We start from the raw sequence: 24,618 nt of genomic DNA on the forward strand, positions 1-24,618 counted from the left end.
ATGTGCAGGTGACGTCATAGTGAAAAGTTCTGTATGAATTATAAGCCACCACTTTCGGGAAACCGACAATTCTGTCGTGTGTTACTCGGGAAAAGACGCACGTTTTAGTGATTGGTTAACTTCCAAAGAGTTATCCAATGGCGTCGCAGTCCGCTAAAGCGGTGCCATCCACGCAAATGTACTCTACGCCCTTCACGTTGCTCACATGGATCCGGTCGAGGTGATCAGGCCACACCCCATCCGAGTAGACACAAGCCGAAACTCATGCAGGAGGAACAAACAGATTGTGTAACAGCTGCGAGGCCCGCGGTCCCCTACAGCGACCAGTTGCTCGCCGCCTTTCGTCCGGTGCCGCTCTTTTGCTCCAAGATGCCGGGGAGGCAGCACTCACAGCGGCCTCGAAGCGAGACGGTGCTCCAGAAGTAGTCAGTCGATGATAGTCGGATCAAGTTGGTGAACCACAGCGGTTGCATTTTTTCTTCTTTTACTTTTTTTGCCCGAAGCGTCGCAACTTTTTGGGGAGGGATGAAATCCCCTTTGGCGGTTAAAATGGGTTTGTTTTTGCACAACGTTGCCTCTGTCATCCCCACAGCTTCCACAACAGACCGGGTAAGCTGACCTGAGCAAGCTTTTCTCCCGAAGGGCTGTTAGCCAGCTGCTAGTTACCTGGCTACGTTAGTGCACTCAGTGTAATCATTCTCTAGTTCGTTAAATATAAAGCTGACGGCGCAGTATAGAACACGTTCTACAATAGCTTGATGTTACTTTTTGGCTGCCCTTAGGATAGATACATTGTCAACGAGACGATTCCGCTGTCGCTAGTAGCACTTGCTAACCAACCCTAGCATTGCTCAAGTTGAGGAAGCCTGGAGGAGTCGGGGCCTTGCTTTTGTGTGTTTTCGCCGCAAGATAGTTGCCAAAACTTAGTTTTGAACGCCGCCATGCTATTTGTAGTTTGATAAGGCGCCTGTTATGATTTGTACCGTGGATGCGATACATGCTAAGCATGTCTTGCGGGCACGACGCGTTTTCAATAAAGTTGTAATTTTAAAGACAATGTCAAGCTTAAAACTGCACTCGTCATTTATTGCATGGTGCATTTAACTCACACTCTTCACGCAGTCTTTTATTTTTTCAACAACATACGTAAAATTGGGTTTTGTTTGTTTTATCATTTCTAATCACCAAACTCCCCACCTTGGGAGATGCAGACTTACAATAAGTTTGCTTAATGGAATGGAATGATGCAAGAGTGCAGTAAACCGGACTTGGTAAGCAAAGTACTAATAATAAATGTTTCGTTTAGTTCCACCTTTTCATTTGTATCGTTTGCCTTCATTTGTCCAAAAATAATTAAATACAAGTCTCAAGTCCACTTATGTTAAAACTTAAAGAACTTGTCATTCCAGTAATTATGCTAAAACCACACTAATATATGAATGGATTTGGGACAAACAGATCTATTACGTAGTGTTAAGCGCAACCCAGCAATACTGATCATTAACCAACTTTAAATTTTGCACTGTCAAGCTACAATGATAGATACAGTCATACTGGCACTATCGGAGAAGTTGACCTGATGTCAGTAAACAATCGCCATCTCTGAGAGGGATAAAAAGCAGAGGAGTTTGTTGTGAATTGTGTCCACAATGATTTTGAAAGATTTTGAAAGATTCTTTGATAACAGTCTGATTATCACCATGTCATACCAGTAGTGTCGCCTGCCAAATCTGCAGCGCGTTATAAACAGAATTTAAGTTCGCATGGCCTAGATATTTGTCAGTACAATAACAGAGGAACAATTTGGTAACCTGAAAGAGTGAGCAAAATTTCAATACAGTATAATTTCAATACATTACAGTACAGCGGAAATGATGCATACACTGGCAACCGTGTGTATTTTTCTTTTGTGTGCATGTTATTGTAAAGGATCTTGACTAGTAGGTGTTACACAGCTTAGACTTATGTTAGATGGTCTGGCAACACTGATGCATCGGCGCATGTGTCGTGCACATAGAGTGAATCCCCATGTCGGTGCAAGTATCGCTTTAAAAAAAAAAATCGCGCGACTATTCCAGCCACTTGCATTGGATCATGTGACCAGCACAGCCACCGTATAACTCCATTGGTACCTGTGGCTCTTTACAAGGAGTGAACCTGTCAGTGGGTTGTGTCTTCATGTAATGAATGTCATTTTGGAAAATAAGCCCTGTTCTACTCAGATTTAGTTTCGCTTGTCATCCCTATATGTTAACGCAATTCATGATCGTTGAATGGAATGATAGGTTTTTTAGCTCGGTTGTTAGCATTAAGTCTGCCCCTAAAAAAAAAAAAAAACGATTTTCATCAGAATCGCGATTCTCATTTACTACGATTTAAAGAGATATAAATGGTAATTTGTTTGAGATTGTCAAGCTTGCACTGCTTGAAAGCAGTTTTGGTGCTTTCACGCGGCTGCGAGCTTAAATATTTCTATGATGCCTTTCAGGCAAGTTTCAGTTCATTTGTTCGAGCCGACTCGTTTTGAATTTACGGTCTTTTTTTGTCGCAAGCTGTGTAAACAGGAAGTGTGGCAGCTTGCGAGCGTGGGAGTTACACAGTTGGGTAAGATGGAAAAGAAAGTGAAAGAATCCGTGTGCATCAAGACGGTATCCGACTCCTGCAGGGGCAACGCCTGTGTGTATAATGTTGTTTGTTCAATTTTTAAAGTAATAATTGAAAGCCAAAGTGACGTATGATGTTAGTTTAAGGTAATTGCTGTCGAATTGTCAGTTAATTTAAGTTTGCCTTTTACACCTGCTGTGAATGTGCTGTAAAAAACATGGCTGATTTAGTTATCTTCTTCATTTTTGGTTTCACTCTGCTGATGTTGATGCCAAACTGACTACGTTTATACTCGTCTCAACAAGGACAGTAAAGTTCCCCTTCCCTGTTTAGGAATGGAGTGTCACCATTATGGATCTGGTGATTGTATAAGCATTAAAAGTGGCATTTCCCTATCGCGGCTTCGGATTAGGTGTTAGCCGTGACAAATATTTCTGCTGTCTTCATACTAAATAGATCAACAACGACAGGAATAGCGTTGAGTCATGTCTTCTGGTTCCCCCTCACACCCGACAAACCGCACGTTCTCGCATGTACATGTGACATAAATGCGCTAACCACCAAAAAAAATTCATACAGAACAAAAAGCAAATGGTCTGTAATCAACACAACACAAAACTTCAGGTTACCCACAAAACAAAATAAAAGAAGATAAAATACAAAATGCATGAAAACTCCAAATAAATTCAATAACAAATATTACTCACATACATGTAAATGAAGAAAAATACTGTCGCTACTGTACTAAAAAATGTTTTAAATGATTGTGAATGATAATGCTCATGATATGCTCAGATATGAACCCACTGGCACACCTGTCATGCTTTCACCATACTATCAATTTAGCTGCTCACTTGAAAAAGTTTATTTTCATATTTTGTTTGTCATGAATATACTGAGAAATATCATTTTTCATTTGGGCTTATTTTGGAAATGCAATTTCTTATGAAATGACAATGTAGTTTGTTCCACCTTTTTTTTTTCATCTTATTTTATACAATGAAAGCTATACAGTTTACAGTTAGCCTAAAAAATAGCGATTGTTCATATGCTTTTTGCGGAAAAAGGAATGTTCCTTATAAATAAATACTTAAATGTAAAAAAAAAAATACATATATATATATATATATATATATATATATATATATATATATATATATATATACCTTGTCTACCTTTGTTATTCTGTCTCTGTCTTATCAACCACATAGTATGATAATTCTTAGCACTTCTATAGATTGTAGCAGAAATCATTTTTAATCGAATCATTTTTAATCAAAAATGGTTGAGAATCCAAAATGGATTCTGAATCAAATCGGAGATCCCAAAATCGGAATCAAGTCAAATTGCATGTTGCAATTCTAGTTCTTAATCTACTTCTACTGCAGGTTCGATCCACAGAGCAAACATGTCCATCTTAGTCAAAATTGATTAGTTTTATTTATTTAAGATTTTTTTTTTCTTCAAACATCATACTTACATGCATCAGGCGAGGCAGTAAGCCATCACTTATTTTGCCACACATGAAGGTTTTCATAGTGAATATATCGATAGAGTAAGTAGTGGATATATTTAATCACTTAAGTAAATATTAATTTAGGCTCCATTGTTTTTAGGCACATTGTGGGAGAGTTTTGTAGAAAAAAAAGAATCATTTTACAGCCAAAACATGTTTTTTTTTAAAATAAAAATGCACATAGATAAATTAGGTTCTCTCTCAGATTTTTAACTTTGACACATGTACATATTATTTATTGACTGTTTAAAGATATTTTAAACTTGTAATAAAATAATACAAAATGACACACAATACTAATATACAATATTAATAATGATAGGTAATATTTTATTGGTTGAGCAATGCAAAAAAGTTCCGTCATGTGTCCCGTTGATCAACAAAGTGACACAGGGTCAACGCCGTATCAATAGTTTGCCCAATGTGTTGATACGTTTCAGCCTTTGACTTAACTGTTTACACATCAGCTGTATTTTATCAGTGTATCAGCAGCGCCATAATCAGTCATAAAGTCAAGACGGTATATGATGATTCACTCTTGCAGGCTGTGTTTTGTCATTTAGTCAATAGTTCTGTATTCCCAATATCTACTTGACTTGCATTCGAAGTTGCATTTGTTTTTGTTATGTGAATGAGTACATAAAAAGAAAAGATGTAACAAAATATTCATCTCCGTACCTTAGTCAGTTAGACATTGTCCTGGAATACACTGGCCCCAGTTCAGCCATAAACCTAATGAGGACCAGTGGTGAAGAAAATTAATCTCCCATTGTCTATTTTTAATAATTTGTCTAGTGGATTTTTAACATTGTCTTTTTTTTTTTTTTTTTTAATTATGAGATATATTCACTAACATCAGATGTTTTCCCCTTAGTCTGAAAGAATGTTCAGATTTTATTTTTTAATATTAAGATTTTTCTTTCCCATCGATAGGTTGATACATACTCACCAGCGATTTTGTCTTGCAAATAACCTTCATGACTATGAAAGCATGCCGTTTGTCGATTTGCTTTAACTCTGGTGATGAATGCATACTTTGGAATTATCTAATGACTAAATCCACTTTCATCGAGCACCAGTATTGTTTGACACGAACAGTAAGAATTTAGGGATGCGCTTGTAATCCCCTTGTTTTCAAAAGCCTCATTCAAGCATGTTTTTATCAGCACAGCAGTATCTAAGTGGCAAGTAGAGCTCTCACATTAGTAGTTGTGGTTTTGCTATTGCCTGTTTAGAATGGAAACAGGGGAATCCAGTCCGTCCAGATTATTTGCACCCTTTGCTTGTCACACCAGACATTAAAATTGTGTACAAAAAGTGGATGGTTTTAATTGAGTTGACGTTCATAGATGGAGCCGGTCCTAGACACCCAAAGTAATTGAGTGATCAGCTGATCGAATAAATTGGAACGTGGAATGTTAACTAAATTCAGTGAAAACGGGGATTTTCATTGTAATAGTAATGAGCCATCATTTAAACAACTGTTTCAGGGTTCAACCATGGCCATGGTACTGTAATTATTATAGGCGCAGTCAAGGTTGTAAATATTTTAACATTTTTATTTGTCATAAGAGTATTAATCTCCATTAACCATTGTTGTTAATGAGATGTTCAAAGGATCTACCTAATTCACCTCTCGTTTGTGCAGCTCCCTTTATATTGGACATTATATTCTTTATTTTTTCTTTTGTTTTTTGGCTGAGTTGCAGTAGTATTGTCACATGTGTACGGTTTACTTGGCTACGTATGTCTGTCAACCACTTTTCCATGTTACATTTTCTATTACTCATCTTATGAGAAATATATTCAGAGACAGGTTGTTAAAAACGGTATGACATGCAACATGTCAAGGTTACAGAAGGTTGAAAAATCTGCCACCCTGTGTTGTATCTTTTTTGTTTTTCATTGAATAGCGTGAGGGTGACTGAGTGGTAAGTACGCCCGCCTCACAGTTAAAGGACACGAGTTCAAATCCAGCTCACTCCAGCCTTCCTGTGTGGAGTTTGTACAGTATATATCTTGAACATATGCTTATGGTAGTTATGGTAATGGGGCGAGCAAGAGGGCGGAAGAGGACAAAGTCAGTTGGGCGGTAGGATCTGCAAGAGTTGCTTACAGCAGCTCTTGTTAGCCAATGTTGTTACCGCATTATTTTCAATAAAAGAAGCAAGCAGACTGAACCAACATATTAAAATGAGATTTTTTCTGTTAAGTATAATTATGTTTGTATTGTTTACTTACCTGTATATCTTATTTTGAAATACGCGCTTTTAATGTCGAAGGCCTCCTGCATATCCATATTCTGTTTTTGTTCTCCGTTTTTCATTCAAGCTCTTAGCGGTGTTCATACTAACCAAGGCTATTGCCGCATTGTTTTCAACAAATAAACTCGCAGATCGAGCCAGTGTCTGAGTCCATCCTTGTTCACATGCAGGGGCGTAAAGATGATAAAGAATTCTTCGGGTGTTTTGGTTTGTAATGTCTACTCATGTCTTGTTTTGGAATATTTGCTTTCAATCTGAACGAGCAGGCTATATTTCCATTTCCTGATTTACTTCCGAAGCTAGTTGGCTGTCTCGCATCTCATTTTGTGTCCCGTCGCTCCAAACGTCCTAGGTGTCGTCCAATTGCACAAACAGCATTGACTGCGGTTCGAATGCGTCACTTATTATGTTGTCTTTGGTCGGTCTGAACTAAGCGTTATTTATTTTTCCAAGCCACACAGAGCCGCAACATAAGCGGCTCCGTAGTCACTGGTTACCGGCACCCTGCCTAAACAGAAAAAAAATCTCCAACAGCATCAAAGTTCCAGAAATAAGGACAAAAAAAAAGATCCCTACCCTTGATGTTATTGCAATTACACTTCACATAGCAAAAACAAAGAGGATGACCCCCTTTCCCTGGGCTCATCGGCGCCCCCCAGGTGGGCCCGCCCCACTATTTGAGAAGGACTGCCTTAGAGGGATGTTGTGCTTGTGCTTTTTGCCATGATATAGTCTGAGAAGTTTGATCATTCCCCCCACCCCCCAAGTCTTGCGTCTGAGAGCAGCAAAAGTAGAAGATCAGTGCATGCCAGCCTTTATGTAACTGACTTTAGTTTTATCTTTGTAGTTGACATAAGTTTCCTCAGCGCCTTGTGTTATCCAACATAGTCTATTTTAGTGTGAAAGGAATGTTTTTGTAAAAGTCTATACTCATCAATAAAATGGAAGACAAGCCAAAGACAAAAACAAGTGGAATGGTAATAGGGAGGCAGGTTGAGAATTAGAAGTTATCGAAAAACAATTGCTGTTACCTGAGATGTCATGTGTTTTCGAACCTGTAAATTAATATCTTTGCTCAGTGGGACTTTGGAACATGTCGAATCAGGTCAAAATGATTTAAAAAGATTTAGTTGTGGGACGATGACACCATCGGGTGCATACTGTAAGGCAGTTTAGATTTTTATTTCAGCAGTTGAATTCGCTGTTGTCAGTCGGAAATTTCCGTAAAGCAATCCTTGCTGTGCCTCGTTGTGTGTGTGTGTGTGTGTGTGTGTGCACGTGTGTGTGTGTGTTATAACTGGGGCTGGGTATTTGTGTGGAGCAAGAAGGATGAAGAAGCAGTGCTGTCTTTTTGAGATCTGTTTTTATGTGGGACTGTGACCTATGACTGATCTGGGAATTTGAACCCGGAATATTATGCCCCTCACTTTGAGACCTGTGATGGTATTTAGAAACAAATTGACTTCATAAAGATCTTTGTCTAGCTAATCCTTCAGATCATTTAAAAAGAACATATCTTCCTATACATAGTCATGCAGCTTTTACATGTTGTTTTGAATGTACTGTTCTCTTTTATTTTGAGTCTGTCAGTATTGATTAGCTGTGCGTCCATCCGAATCTATTAAGTTGAGTTCAGTGCTTTAGTATTACCATTGTACTACTTCTGGAATTAAAGTTTTTGATTACAAGTTGAAAAATGCTTCCTTTTCAGAACATATGTTAATCTTAAAGGGGAAGTCGAGTCAAAAATGTTTACACAAAAACGCTGTTTGCCACCACGAGTCTAAACAGATATTGTGATTAGTATTGTGTTTGTGAATAATGAATTCACCCTCTCAGGCTCAAATTAGATTAGTATTTATTTTATTTCATTTTATGTTTTATATCCGAATAAAACATGGCTCATAAAATATGAATGTGGATTAGTTAGGTTATTCTCACTTCACTGTAACCCTAACCTTGTCTGGTGAGGGTTAAGCAGCAAAATGCTCTTCTTTTAAATCATCTCATCCGTGGGCCAGTTTCGCAGTTGCTATCGACTCAAAATTACATCACAGTGCCTACCTGTTTTCTGGGTTTGGTCATGTGGCATTCACAAGCTGAGCCTTTAGGTACTGTGATATCATTTTCACTTGATAGCTTTTGGCAAAATGGTCGCCCCCTTGAAATAGTTATTATTTTTTGCTTGATTCATTGTTCCACAATTGCATCAGTTGTCTAAATTCTCGCTACAAGGTACACCTCTGTGTGATCAGTTTTTGTGACCAGCATTGAACGGTATTTACCCATCATGTAAGTTTTCATTGGAAATCGGACCCCCTCTCTACGATTACGATTGATGGTTGATAATTGAAGCACTACTTCACACTACTGAAGTTCTGTAATTAGCCTTGTTATTATTTGTATCATCTTGTAATTGAATGCGCTGTGATGTTTTGGACCTTTTGCGATAAATGTGGTTTTTATTTTATTTTTTTGTCCCCTTTCTAATTATCTTGCAGAGCGTACTTCTGTGTGAAGGTGTCAACAACCAGAGCTACATGTGTGAGTCGGGTCACTGCTGTGGAGAATCTCAGTGTTGCAGTTACTACTATGAGCTTTGGTGTAGGTATACTGCTATTTCTAGTCCACACCGTCGAAACACAAATACACAGGACTTGATAACTTGCTGTTTTGTAATTCTGGGTGTTGTGTCTTAAAAGTCTATCGCGATACAGCAAAGGCGTATTGTGTATACAAATTGCAATATATTGAGAAATGTTGGTTTAAAAAAAAAAAAAAACTATGGCATAAATATGACTGAAAAAAAACCCAAGGAAATTATTAGAATGTACAAATTGTATTTATTCATTTTCAGAAGCCACACATCATATCCACAGTTTTTTTTTTTTTTTTTTTTTTCGAGCATGTCCTTGACTGTGTTAATATGTCCCCAGCAGTTGAGAATACTCTTTCAGATGGCTGATGTGGCAGGAATACACAGGTAGCACTTAGCCACACGTGCCAGCATAGGATACTGGTGCAAACGTTCCACCAATTCATTGGATCTCAGTCCAATGAAAGAGTTCATTCTCATCTGTAGCAGGAAACTTCCTCCTGTGCTAACTCTTTGGACTTTGTAGCATTTACTCATAGATGGTGGTGTCTGTTTTTCTCTCTCTGTTTTTTTTGTTAGGCCAAAATGTGTCCATATGCTGGATTTAGCCCTCTTACTGTGCTTCACTTTGTACTCTAATTCTGCCATTTTTGCTCTTCAGCGGTCAACGAAACAGAACTGTGACATCGCTTGCTTTGGTCAAAAAAATACGACAAAAACCAAGGAGAAATCTATTGTTATAGTTATCAAATACAGTGAAACCTCACGATACGGTCGCTTCTTGAAAATTACTCAGCATATAACTTGAAAACTCAAAATTCCAATTTGAGTCAAACGCAACATGAGATTCTACTGCTCGTTAATACGCCTGCTCGTTGAGGAAGAGTAGGAGTCGGCTATTATTGCGCTTCTCCGGAACACATACAGGAGCTTATCATCGAGAGGTTTGTTTGAAAACATCAAAATGAATAATATTGGGGGAAAAAAATCACAAATTACGCTCCATTTGTGCAGGATACTATAAAATCTTAATTTGGATTCTGTATTTGATAAGGCTACATCCGTGGATTAATGTTATCAAACATACTGTTCTCAAACATGATACATGTATTTGGATTGTCTGTTACTGTAGGGTTTTGGTTGGTCTGGGCTATCATCTTTATTTTGAGCTGCTGCTGTGTGTGTCACCATCGTCGCACCAAACACCGACTGCAGCAACAGCAGCGACAGCATGAAATCAACCTCATTGCTTATCGTGAAGCACACAACTACCCCTCAGTGCCCTTCTACTTCAGTAAGACTTGTATACTTTAATGCTCATGTTGATACTAATCTGTTGACTAATTTGTATTGCTGCACCTGGTGTGGGCGATAGTGATTTTCTCGATTCATTCAAGTTTTTTGGTGATAAACGATTAAAAAAAAAAAAAAAATTGATATTTTTACTCCGCTGTTTCCTGCGGCAGGTTTGGCCCTCATGAGTTTCCATAGGTTTTGCATTCCTCTTGTTTACTTCACACTCACGTCAAACAGAAGCCTAGGGCGGTGCTTCTCAAAGAGTGGGGCGGGCGAGGTGATGCCTGGGGAGATGCGGAAGACCCCAAGGAAAAGGCTTTGTTTTTGCCATTTGAAGTGTAATTGCAATAAAGTAAGAAAAATCTCATCATTGGTTCTTTTAGTTCCAGGCGCGCTGATGCACTGCTGTAACCCATACAAACGCTGTTAAAAAAAATGAACAGTTGTTAAAAGTTGATTTAGCTTCCTTATTTTTCTTTTGTTAATGTTAAAAAGGGTGCAAGTTTAGGTAGACTAATACATTTTTTTGTTGATTATATCCTTTATAGTGAGCGTGTCGAGCGGGGGGCGGCGGGGAAAGTTTTCTCTTTCCTAGGGAGGGCTTGGCAAAATAAAATAGATATACTGTACTGGCCAAGGGCAACATGGCTATGGCTGAATAAAATGAAGCACATCGTATGTTTCTTAAAGACAGGACTTGTACCTGTGGTTTGGGAGTCATTTGGTTTGGCGCTGACAGATGTGGAACAGTTACCGCTGTAACGTCCATTCACAACCAACTTATTTCAGCAACAAAATCAGAGGTGTGTATGCAACATGTCAAGCTGTGCGAGGGGAACAAGCCCGCATCACTAAAAAAAGCTGCCTCTAAAAAGCAGCTCAGTGAGGAGTCATTCACTCTCATCTGTGATAAAGCTGCACAATGGAGAGCGATCACGGAAGGGGCTGCATTGCATATTGCACTCACACATGGAAAAGACTGGGGTGGAATTGTCATTGCAGCGCGATCATGCTTAAAGCCAGAGGCGGCAGACAGACTTGTCTCCATGGCCAAATTTGGATTAAAAAAAAAAAAACAAAAAGGAGCGGTTGGGCTACAGGCACACACCTCAGGTCTTCATAAATTGAAATGTATTGTGATTGTATATCTGGTATACAAGAAATAAGCAATTTTCTATGTCACTCAAGTGAAATACTTTAAAACATAATTGCAAAAAATAGATGTTGGTAATATCATATCTAGGGAGGACTTTAATAATTGAAGATTAAAGTAAATATGTGTACTGCAGATGTTTGATGTCCGAGGAGTGCCTGTGGCAAGTGCATTTATAGTTAACTTGTCTGTCTGGCATGCAGGGAACCTTCACAATGCATCTTTCCGCAATATATATATATATATATATATATATATATGTATGTATATGTATATATATGTATATGTGTGTGTGTGTGTGTATAAGTGTATGTATGTATAAGCATTCACATAAGAGGTACGCAGGTATTCATGCAAGACAGAAATCACTGATGCGTAGCATCGCATGCTTCACTGCACGCATTTTCGTACCCTCCCTAACTTTCACCCTTGTTGAACTTTTTTTTTTCCCCTGAAAAGTATCTCCAAGATGTGCCGTCGGTTGGAGCACACTTAAATGTGGTGCTAGATTTACTGCTCATGTCCTCAACCAGCAGACAGGGTCGAGCACGAGAAAGCAACGCAAATTATGGCTAACAAACAAGTTAATTGAGAAGCCATAGCTAATCGCCCTCTTGCCAGGTAGTGAAAATAACTGCAGGGACAACCGCAGATTCCTTATAATGCGTGTTAGTATATTTAATATATATATATATATATATATATATATATATATATATATATATATACATACACATAATATGGATCACACAATGTGTGCTGTAAATGCGTGAAGTGTGATGAAGGTTCTTAATTATCTTAATTAATGCATCATCGTTAACAACATCTTATATACTGAATCTCCTCCACTCGTCTTCCTCTCTAGGGTTTCTACCAAGCTACCTGCTGCCAGATTACGAAGAAGTAGTAAACCGACCATCTACTCCTCCACCACCCTACAGTGCCTTACACACAGTACCATCTTCAGCAGTCTCACAGCCTCGCCCTGAGCAGCAGGATGGACCCTGCCCAGCTATTCAACTGGCCCCAGGAGCCTCCGACTCGGACGACCTGGGCAGCAGGCCCAATCTAGAGGAGCCGCAACCAGTCGTTTTAGATTTATTGCCAAAGGTTGACAACAAACCTGCACATTCAGTCCAGGATTCGGCCATGATCCTTTTGTCAGAGGAGATCAGTAGGGAGACACTCAACCATGAAGAAAAGAGAGGTGACTGCAAGGATCCTCTTTTGAAGGACTCGTCAGATGACAAGGATCGACTGCCTAATGGAAGAAGGCGTCGCTTTACAGGTGACTCTGGGATTGAAGTCTGTGTGTGTGGCTCTCGTGGTAGCAATGGTTGTAGTGGAGCAGGCGGTCTGGAAGGAAAGGAGTTGAGGGAGCTGGAAAGCCTGCTAGGCCGCGAGGGAGACGAGGATGAGGTTGGAGAATTCTGTGACAGTTGTGTTCACCGTTCGTCCTTCGGCGCGGAAGAGGAATTGGCGCTCGGCAGCTCAGAGAGGCCAGAGGCACCAGGTTCCTCTCAGCCAGTGCTTCAAAAGGGCGGCGCCTCACTGCACCCTCCGGTGTGCCTTCTCCTCCACACCATCAATGAGCAGGAGGGTCCACACCACAGCAGCAGCACTGAGCCACAAGGCTGAAAGACGGTGGAACATCGAGGCTTTTTTGTGGCACAAAGGTCTTCAAGCCTCAAGACTTTTGAGCTGAGTATAGGTGCAAATTATTCGTGGGCTCCAGATGTAAAATTTCCAAACACAATGGCTCATGACAAGTAGCTGTTCTACACACTGGAATATGAGGTGGGCTTGAAGACGTCTAGGTCAACAGAAGACATTTTGGGCATATGACGCAGCTCGCACATTTTAGTATCTTTGTATTTTACTGACTGGATCGCTGTAACAACTATTGAGGAAGAGAAGGATGGTTTATTTCATGCAACAGCTGTGTCCAGTGTGAGATATATATGTGTGTGTTCCAGCAAGTAAGCATATGCTGTAGAAACATCTGAACTGTTCCTGGATTTGCTTTTTTTTCCCTCCCAACAATTTTGAGAGAAAATGCTTGACCTTTTTCTTGATTGTCCTGCACCACTAACTAAAAGCGCATTAACGAGTCTTTATGTAAGCAGTTCCGACTTTGCACAAATTTATTTATCTTTTACAAATGAAGATTTTAAGTAAGATTATCATTTTGTGTTTCCACAATTGCAGTACGTCTTAAATTGCAGCACATTTATTTCTCTGGAGTCCGTGTGCAACAGATTCACTTGCTCTTATATTGTCTTTATTTGTAAACATGAATGTTTAGCGGTATGTGCCTATCCAGAAAGCTTAAATGGCCAACGATGGCTCCTCTCAGTCATTTGAGCAGATTATCACCTTCACCAGCAGTACAGCATAAAAGCAGTCATTTTAGTGGCTGCTGCATTTAAATTTGTCTGCATACCATACCTTATCTTCTACTTTGGTATCAATAAATTGTTGTCTAATATGTGTAGCATTAAGTATGACAATAATGAAATATACGTGTGATAATTTGCACAAAAAAATGTTAAACATTTGCATATCTTACTGTGTTAGACCTGTATCGTACTGTAACATAAGGTACACTATAAATTGGCTTGTGTTTCAAAACCTGCCCCCACACACACTTTATTTTAGTTTTATTTTGGTAGTTATGTTTTACAATATAACATAAAAACTAGACTGGAAAAGATGTTCAATCTGGATCGGGCAAACTCTTACAATTATCACTAGTTGTGAAGAAGTACCAAAGGATTTGCCTACGACTGAATGTCCGTTCACATTGTATACAGTACAGACGAAACATTCCTAGTACGGGAATGTGAAGAGTTTAAGTTACAAGTGATGACGATGCTGCACTACAAAACCAAAATGGCCACATGTAAAGATCAATTAATCGATCTCTAACCTGCTGGCAGAATGTTGCACATCTGCCGTGTAAATATAAATATTTCTGCAGTTTTAACAGCTAGATGAAGAATGTACCTGGATAAAGGACACTGATTAAATATTGAATTGAATGTTTTTTTTCCAAATGTACTTGGTTGTATAATTTGATTATGCAGCCCTATGGAACATCCAGAAAATTTTACGAAGCACAAGGGTTTCATTAACCAACATAAATGTTTATTGAAATGATAAAAAATGTGTGCCTATTAATTGACATTACTTTTCAAGCACAATTTCTATGACGCTTTAATGTTTGGTTGGAACCAATCAAAGTAGATCTTAAGCACTATTTCTGCGGTGTAACTTGTGGGACTTATAGTGCAAGAAACAACTTTTTTCATACAAGTAAAATCATTGAATGTGTTGAATTAAAAAAAAAATAGCATAACGTGAACCACTTTAATTTCCAGTGTAAATTCATGGGACAGATTTTTATCAGAAGCAAATCATATAATTTTGCCCTCAAGTTCTAAAATGTCGAATTACGACTCTTAGTATAGTTGTGTGAAGGGTTCATGATCCACTTGTTGAAACCATTAAGGTGAAATAATGCCAAAGACTTGCTTGTTTCATCATCGTGTGGATGTGCACATATTCTTTGAATGTTACTGTCAAACCCAACCGAGGTGGATGTACTTTTAATAAACATTTCAATTTTAATAAAACTTTTTTTGTTTTTTTTTCATTGATCGGTGGGTTAATTTCCATTTATTGGTGGATCCTCAAATTAGAGCTTTAAATTTGAGGTTTCTTTAGCCGCATTAAGAATACCCGCAAGTACTAAGTAGTTAAGCTGCTATGTACTGCTTTTTTTTACCCATTTGATTGTTATAGTTCTTCGGAGCTAATGAGAGATGCAAGATTATATCCATGAACAACTTAAAAAAATGACAATCAAAAATCATCGGTTTATGCCAATATTTTGCATTGAAAATCTTCTGTAAGCATCTAGATGACTGATAAGTACAGCCAGTGTCATAGGCTCTTGATTCATTCATGATTTTAAACTTCTTTTTGTCTTAAATCTCTTTTTCTTGCACTAGTCTTTTGATTTTGTGACACTCTTAGTAACATAGGTACAGTAGTGCAATCAGTGCTATACATTATAATGACCTGTCTAGAGTTAGTACATTATTTTGAGGTAACTGATTACAACATGTTAAACGAATTATTCACAGGTGCATGGGCCAGAGGAAATTAATGTATTCACAGCATATTTACACTTGTAGCAGGCGAGCAGTCCTGTCCACCGGGAAATTGCCACAATAAATTAGGCAGGTTACAACCTGTAGGAACTACTTGTATTAATTATTGTCATAGTCTGGCTATCTGATGAATTACTCATTATGTTAGTACTGTATGGTTGATTACGGTACTTGAATGTTGGTCATCTCCAAAAACAAAAAGACCCTTAATGGATTAAACTACCACACATAGAAATAAAAAAATACAAATATAAAACGTTTTATTTTACTGTAAATGGTATCACTGTCAAATATCCATCCATCCACCTCTTGTCCTCACAAGGGTAGTAGGCTTGCTGGTGCTTATCCCAGTCCTTTTGAGGCAACAGGTGGGATACACCCTGAACTGGTTACCAGTCAATTGGTAGTCAAACAAAGACTAACGCAACCATTTGCTCATTAATTAATTATAGTACAGTTATAAGTTTGTCAAAGTTTCATCATATATTTTACTATTTAATCACATTGTTTTATTTTCTCAGTTTTTATTGCTGTTACTATTTATTTTAATCAAAATTGTATTGATTTTGGCAGCTCTGGAGCAGTGGTTAGCACGTCCGCCTCACAGTTCAAGGGACCTGAGTTTAAATCCACCTCACTCCGACCTGTGTGGAGTTTGCATGTTTACCCTGAGCCGGTGTGGGTTCTCTCTCTTAAAAATGGATGAATGACTGGTTTATTTATTTATTTTTAAATTTGAGTCTTTTGAGCTTCCATAGAAATATAGGCGTGGGCTTTTCACTCTGAAATAAATGAACCATTTTAATTTAACACACTCGCATACATAGTTGCAGTTGTGAAACCTGGTAAGAAAACCTATCAAAATAAGGATTCAAGTTGGTCGTATGGTCTTATAAAGCACGCGAGGGTGTGTGCTGTGGCTTGTGGCGCAGGAAGTGAACTTTGAACCCACAATCTGGTCCGCAAACTGCAGAGCCGGGCTTCCTGCAACAGGCTTGCGTCTTCACTCTTTTCTGCACGAACCTCACCACAGACAATGGCTGATAAAACAAGGTATAATAATAATACGATTTAAACATTTGTTTCAATTTACTTTAGCTTACCGTGTAGCATTAACAGCCTGTGGGTTTTTTTTAACCATCTTTTATCCGACACGCGTATAGCGTTATGTTTAGTGACAAAATTAAATGGCATTACACAATAAATGAGTAAATATTTTACCATACAGCGCATTATTAAAAATTGTAGATTGAACTAACTTCTGTCAGCCGCATAGCATGCATGCTGTGCTTCAGATGCACTAAATGTTATATGTGTGATAATCCTTTACAACTTGCTTTACGTGTGATTTAAATTATGGCATGTAATACTCTTTTTTTTTTTTTTTTTTTTTTTTTAAGCTTTGCAGATACCAACGTTCACCTGGATGTTAAGGTAGGATAAAACGTAAAATATTTTCTTGATTACACTTGTCAACACTTTTAAGTCGTTGTCTTAGTGTCTGTGCTAAACATCCAATAAAACCAAAGTGGTATGTTTTTTATTCAGTGGACATTTCTGAATGCAGGTGTCAGAATTAACGAATGAAAGTTGGAAATATGATTCAGTGACTATTTTAAAATATTTTTGAGGAATTGAGCTTGTGCAAGGGACACTTGAATCCACTGAACACACTGCACACACACTACTGCAAATAGTTGTGAAATTAGAGAAAGTGCTGAAACACTAGCTTCAAAACCTTTGCCCAAAATTGTTTTTAAATAAAGAAAGCACGGTAACACTAGCTTCAAAACCTTTGCCCAAATTTGTTTTTAGATTAAAGAAAGCACAGTAACACTAGATTCAAAACCATTGCACATCCCGTGGCTCAATCAATAATCTCAAACACGTAAAAATGGCCCAAGGGAAAATATAAAAATAGGACAAAAATAATGACAGACTAAAATCCTGAAAATGCACACATCCATGAGTAGCCTATTGTACCAAATTAGTCGATACGGTGCTGAAATTGATGCATACCTTAAGTGGTGTCAAAGTAACCATCTCTCCACATTTGCGATAACGTCTCAACCTCTCTAGAAGGTAGGTGTTGCAAATTAAATGGAAACACTATAATCCACATAAAAGAATGAAACAATCACATAAAACACTCTCCCACATTGCACATAATGGCCAATAAGCAAAACCAGAAATTTGTCTTTTTGGACCAGTCTTGAGGATTTACTAAAATACACACAAACAACATTGATATCTTGAACACATCCATGGCCCGTGAATAAAGTTAGCTACATTAGTCATGATTTAAATACTAAATTATGTGCTTACAGCAAGTCTATTTGGCATCAGTCACCGCGTGCTCTTCATGGTGTGCTTCGAGCATAGCAAAACAAACAAAAAGCTCGTGCCAGCTTAATACTAAAGTAGCTGGAATGTCTTTACCCAAAATAAAATTGCTTTACTTATCTTCCTGTAGACAAAATAAAAGCTTTATCTATCTTCCTACAGCCTACACCAATAGAGCTGCTTCTTGATTTATTTTTGTTCTTCATGAAGTAACACCAATGTTTATGTTGTTTGCTCGGTAGGATTATTATGGAAAAAAGTTACAGAAGACCTCAGATCTGAAGACTAATGCTTGTGTGGCTCCAGCCCAGCCCTATCCTAAATTCATCCTCCAGGCTTTGAAGAAAGTCCATCCAGATGTAACTGACAGGTGGTTACTATCCCCCCCCTTACTTTGCAAAGTGTTTTTGGTAACATTCTGAAATGATGCGCCTACCCCGTCAGGTACTATGGTTGTGGTCTGGTAGTGCCAGAGTGTTTGGAGGGCTGCAGGATTTTGGACTTGGGCTGTGGGAGTGGCAGAGACTGCTACATGCTGAGTCAGTTGGTGGGAGAGGCCGGCCATGTCACTGGCATCGACATGACTGAGGATCAGGTAGAATCAGTGTTGGGCTGTGCATTTGGTACCTGGGTCTTCATTGGCGATTTACCAGAGGTGGACATTTGACAAGCTTCATTGGTTCATTGTATTATTATATTAACCTAGGGTTTATCTAATACAGTCCACTATTGTATGGCGATTAGTCAAAATAAAAAATCCATACCACACAACACATTCATGACAATGCAACTGTGCCATGTTAGTCGTCTGGAACATTTCAAAATCAATAAATACCAATCACTCCACAGGTTTTAACCGTTTGTTAATCAAGTACATTTGAGCCTCTATTTGTGTTTGTCTTCAAAACAAGCCTCTGACAACATTCAAAATGAGTCCTTTATTTATATATGATATACAGCAGAAGGACCACAGAAACATAATTTAGATGTCCTATGTTATCTAGCTTGAGGTTGCCAGGAAATATGTGGACTTTCACATGAAGGAGTTTGGCTACAAGAAGCCCAATGTTACCTTTGTCCTGGGATACATCGAGGCCTTACGAGAGGCCGGTCTGGAAAAGAACTCTTTTGATATCATCATGTAAGATATACTTCTTGGTGTCCTGCTGTCATATCCAAAAGCTGTGCAGTATCTATGAACAATGTTAAATGTCATTCTTTTATCACTTAGCTCCAACTGTGTGGTGAATCTTTCTCCAGACAAGAAGCAAGTGCTGACTGAAGCCTACGGTGTGCTCAAGGTAAATCTTAACCCACTATTGAAATGGAACAATAGCTTGTTAATTTCCCAAACTTTTCGTGGAAAGGTTATCAGTAGAGCCGGAGAGATATTTAAAATCAGACATTATTTATAATCAAACGTTGTTCTAGGAAATAAGATTCAGGGACACTGTTATCGCTTTCTCTTCCTAATGGAAGCCCATTCCATAACATTTCCGCAAAATCAGATTCTTATCGCGGATGATCTTTTGAGTTATAATCATGGGTAAGGGAAGACACAAACAAAATGAAAACAAACCAATCATCCAAAGAAATAAAAAACAATCAATCAATGGTGCTCCATCACCGTTCGTTTACGTTGACAGCTACACAAATTTTAGTGCAAATTTGCGGCTCCTTATTTCAAGCAAGAAGCAATATACTGTATGTTTTTGTTAACTGTACTGTTTTTAATCTACTACCCATGAGGATGGCGGTGAGCTTTACTTCAGTGATATCTACAGCAATGGAAGACTACCTGAGGAAATGAAAAAACACAAAGTCCTGTGGGGTGAGAATTTTTAAAGTCCGACTGATATACCTAAGTTGCAGACCCACGCCTGGAGATCTGAGTGTAAAATCTCATGACAGGGGAGTGTATCGGTGGCGCACTGTGGTACAACGATCTGCTCCAATTGGCTGAAGAAGTAGGATTCAGTCCAGCGAGGCTTGTCACTGCCAGCATCGTGACTGTTGACAATGAAGAACTGCAAGCCATTCTGGGTTTGATGCTCTATCTTTAATTGGTTGTAAATTGTTGCGTTCAACTCAGATCACACTGTTGAATAAAAATCAAACAGACACATTTTTTCCACCTATTTTGGAATTCAGGGGACTTCAAGTTTGTATCTGCCACATACCGCCTGTTCAAAGTCCCAAAAGGCAGCTCAGAGCCATGTCAAGTTATCTATAATGGAAACATTACAGGGGCAGAAGAGTCCCTCCAATTTGACTCTCAGTACACATTCAAGGTCCGTATAGCTTCTGCAGCCTCTGATTACGTCCGGTGTGTTTTGAACTTCATCTTTTCTTCTGACAGGCTGATCAAGTGGTGGAAGTAGATGGTGAATTAGCTGCCATTTTGCACCGCTCCAGATTTGCATCGGACTTCACTTTCAAGCCAAGAGGCTCCTGTGAACCCCGTGGAGTCGGATCAAAGGTCAGTGTTTCTGTAAAATCTGGTTATTAATTAAAGGGGGGGAATCAGGCTTCACATACTGTGATTAAAAGTCCAATGTTAAAAGTAGTTACAGTTAAACAGAGTTGTAAACAAAGTAACAAAGCACTAAAAGAGTGTACAGAACAGAAGAGATATTTGGAAAAAAGTATAGACCAGATCTCATTTCTGGTCCACTATATTACTGTAATTTTCTGGCTCACTAAAGCTAATCATGTGCAATCTACTTCATGTTTCTTGCCAAAATTTACACCAGATAACATGTTTTCCATTTTCATAGCTTGGGTATACTGCATTTGTTTGTTTTTTTCTTTTGATAAATTGTATAAATGTACAAAGTACATCATTTATTTTCATTAATTTTCGGTTTCTAAATTAGGTATATATTTTTTGGGTATATTATTTTATAGTTTCATGGTCACAATGGCCGTCAGCGGTAAATCATGTCTACAAAATGACCCCCCAAAACAATTATGAGTATAACACCCTTGCAAATGCAAAAACATTAAATTACTTTGAACACCAAAAATCAGCATGCTCATGCTACTATCGCTTCAAAATAATGGGCACACCTTGAGGCCCACCCATCCAAGTGAACATAGTCATCCTCGATGGAGCATTCACTCTCACATATACAATCATACACAGCACAAGGTCAACAGCTGTTGCAGAGTCATAACCAGACTGTGGAGTCATGCTGGTAACCTTGAACAGGAAGGAATGTTCTCTAAACCTCAAGGAATGCTTTCTTATCATAGGGTTCCTACGTATGGAAAAGTATGGGAATCAATTTCATATTTTACATCTATTTAAAAGCATGGAAAATGAAAAATATGGTGCATATTTAAATTCTTTTTTCAAAACTTAAAGGTTTTTTGTTAAAGGTGATTATTTAAATTAGGTTGTTTTTTTGCACACTTATAACGGTGTCTACCATCTAACATTAGTATTAGTTTCTTAAAAAGCATTGTGCCATGTCAAAAGGTACTTTTAGCATAAGTTACAAAAATGCGGATTGCGGGCCGTAGTTTGGACGTTTCTTGTCTACATAATCTTTTAGGCCGGGTCAAGCACAGTTTACACGCGTGTGCATGTATGAAGAATCATTCTCCAGAATAAAAACACAGAGACACTTGGAGGTTTGGGACAAAGAAAATATGGAATTTTGAAATTCCATTTGTATGGTAACCCTCCATCTTCTCAAATGGTTATTCAATGATCTACAACACTTCACATTTTAATCCAAACTCTTATCCCAAAAGCACCCTCCCCCCACCCCTTCATTTACAGCATGTTTTGTAATTTTATTGAGAATACTTAGAAGGCAGTGCTCTTCGGACCTGAACCTATGGGAACTCAAGTGACCTAATCCATCACTTATTGCCGCCACCGTTGCGTCATAATTTTCTTTAAAAAAAAAAAAAAACGGGCCCCTGAGTCACTAACATCTGCATACAATTGATGCCCATTGAAATGCATCAGGAAAAATACATACATTTTATATATAAATTGTAATATAGTGACTCCTTTGCTATACGTATACCTGCATTTGTCAAATTTTCAATGGATGCACATTACCTTTAGTGATGTAATTTTCAGAAATTGTCAGAAAAAACATGGTGCAACATGAACTATAGTATTTTCTGGAGTTGCTGACTAAAATAAATCTTTGAGATACCACTACAATGTAGTTCAAAAGTTCATTAGATCAAACACTTATGGCATAGCACTCAGTTTGCAGCCTTTTTTTCATCCAAAATTGATTTGTGCTAGTTAAGACGTTACGGGGTACTTGGTTAAAACAAAATACACTGGGTACGTCATTGAAAAAAGGTGTAAATGTAGATCACATATTTTATTAGTCCTTAGGGCAGGAGAGAAGATTTGTCCCGACTGATCCACATTGCTTCTACACTAAATTTTGATATACAGTTTGGTTAATCCTTGGACTATGTCAAAGTCAAGTTTATTGTCAATTTCTTCACATGTGCTTTGGGATATCAAACCTGTATACTTTTTACTGCAGTTACACATGCCTTTTGGCACTATAGTAATATAAATACTTTTGTATTGTTTGAGGATTATTTCGAATAAGAACCTCAAGAGCCTCATAACACTATTAAGTGACACAAAAAGACCTTGTTCATTATTAGCGATGCATTTCTATTATATATTGTAGAAGGCAACAGAAATATGAACAATCGCATCCTTCTACATTCCCTCAACTTTTTTTGAAGAAAAATCAATAAACACATCATAGAAAAACATGAGCTTAGACTTCTTCTTTCTCTCCCACCAATCAGGCACGCTCTGAGGATCCTTTCCAGCTGGCTGCGCAGTTGCCGAAACAGATTCCAGGTTCAACCACCGGAGGGTGCTGCAGTACAAAATCTACAACCTGTTGCAAGTGATTCTGGGATGAGTCGAGTTCTGCCTCAGGTCAACATCATGATGTCAGCATCAAGAAGTAGATCCTAGATGAGTGCTTCTGAACTGTTGTCACAGAGGGACCGTAAGAGGGACAGAGGGACTTGTGTTTAATGTCGCCAAGTCATGAACCACTTTTACAGAAGAATAGGAAAGAAAATTCATTGTTTAAAACAAAATTGCTTTTGAAAACATTCATTGTGTGGTCAGCAACTCACCTTTGAGTCCTGACCCTTGAGAATCACTAATGTAGAAAATAGAGCCCAAAATTCCAGCTATGAATTTGAGGCATTGAAGGTTTTCTTGACTGGCTCCAGTAATTTCTCAAGAAATCGTTATCCTTAAATTCACCATATGTCAAATACATATAACATGAGCTCATTTTAAAAACAGTTGCTTACTCACACATCAACATATATCATTTTAATGGTATATCAACACTATACAATACAAAAGAAATTATTTTGGTATCAAGTAATTTGTCTAAAATGGATAAACCCATTACAAGTTGTATTTTATTGACTACCTTTTTTTTGCACTAGAATGAAAAGCATATGCACAGTCAAGATTGTTGGTACCCTTCTGTTAAAAAAAAAAAAAAAAAAAATATCACAGAGAGTGTAACAAGACAAGTATTTTCCAAAAGATAGAATTGTATTGACAAAACAAAATACGCCTCGGGATTTTTTTTTATTCTTACACAAGACTATTCTGGAACTTTTGGTGTGTCCTTTTTGCTCTTTGTTTGCATATGCAAAACAAAAAGTACAGTGCAATGACAACTGGGAAACATTGAAAAGGCTAGGTTGTGTTCTGGGGCTTTGCGACATCCATCACAGTGTTTTGAATTTATGCAGGATGAAATGACACCTCAAGCCTAACAGATTCACAAGTGTACTTACAACTCAGGTGAAGGTAATCAACAGTATAATGGCCCAAAATACACAGCTAAAAATAACCAAGAATTGCAGAAGTGGAAAAAGTCAAAGAGAAAATAAAAAACCCCGACCTACAACCTGCCACATTGTTCAGAAGGAGTTGACCAAAATACCAAAATAAAAAGTGTATTTCTATCAAAGAGCTTGTATTAACAGGTAACATTTTTGTTCTTTCAGTCATGACTGTTCTTTTTTTAACCAGAAAGAAAGAATGCCTGATTTTCATTACTTTATATTTTAACTTTTTTAAATGTATTCTTGTTTTAGTTTCAAGTTATTTCAGTTACTGTTTATTTGTGTTTTTTTCTTAATAGAACGTTGCCAGCAATTTAATGTGTACATGCCTTATTATACATATGCTATTGTAGCACATACTATACTGTATACTAATACTAGCACTAATGCAATGAAAACCTAATCAGATATAAACACATTTCTGTGCTGCACATGCGTAGCTGTGTCATGTTAAAAATGGCTAAAATGTTCTTTAAAAACCGGTGTGGACAGATTTTAACACAGTTCTCAACATTTAGTCCTAAACAACACTAGCTTGGTTTAAAATGAAACCAACAAGATGTGCTTTAACTGCTGACCTTCAGCTCGAACTTGTTAACATCCACATTCTGGTGCACTGTGTATGAATTACTATATTTTGCATACTGTACATGACTTACACTTTTCCAGTGACCACATTGGTTCAAATTAAAAAAATCATATTTTAACTTTTTAATTCTTTGTTTCAAATCTTTTATAGCAATTACAGCCTTAAGTATGGAACTTGAAATCATTAGACACTGGATTTTGTCAGA

The 24,618-nt window shown here is 37.9% G+C and overlaps 2 protein-coding genes across 3 annotated transcripts; both read left to right on the top strand.

Annotated features, from left to right (window-relative positions):
• Positions 1-243: 243 nt before the first annotated feature.
• wbp1lb (WW domain binding protein 1-like b) lies at positions 244-15,058 on the top strand. Of its 2 annotated transcripts, XM_088420541.1 has the most exons (4): positions 244-609; positions 8,886-8,988; positions 10,113-10,274; positions 12,295-15,058. In XM_088420541.1, the coding sequence occupies exons 1-4, from the start codon at positions 526-528 to the stop codon at positions 13,065-13,067; spliced, it is 1,122 nt and encodes a 373-aa protein (XP_088276667.1). In that variant the 5' UTR covers positions 244-525; the 3' UTR covers positions 13,068-15,058. The 2 variants fall into 2 exon arrangements, with proteins under 2 accessions (XP_088276667.1, XP_088276668.1); XM_088420542.1 differs by lacking the exon at positions 10,113-10,274.
• A 1,351-nt stretch (positions 15,059-16,409) lies between these two features.
• Positions 16,410-24,539, top strand: LOC148420930 (arsenite methyltransferase-like). Its single transcript, XM_088420498.1, has 11 exons — positions 16,410-16,657; positions 17,005-17,038; positions 18,190-18,317; positions 18,392-18,542; positions 18,952-19,088; positions 19,179-19,248; positions 19,697-19,778; positions 19,859-19,990; positions 20,099-20,238; positions 20,307-20,426; positions 22,748-24,539. The coding sequence occupies exons 1-11, from the start codon at positions 16,641-16,643 to the stop codon at positions 22,853-22,855; spliced, it is 1,119 nt and encodes a 372-aa protein (XP_088276624.1). The 5' UTR covers positions 16,410-16,640; the 3' UTR covers positions 22,856-24,539.
• Positions 24,540-24,618: the final 79 nt, after the last annotated feature.

This window comes from Hippichthys cyanospilos, chromosome 7, assembly GCF_059441005.1.
Source record: "Hippichthys cyanospilos isolate Australia breed blue-spotted pipefish chromosome 7, RoL_Hcya_1.0, whole genome shotgun sequence".
Taxonomy (NCBI): Eukaryota; Metazoa; Chordata; class Actinopteri; order Syngnathiformes; family Syngnathidae; genus Hippichthys; species Hippichthys cyanospilos.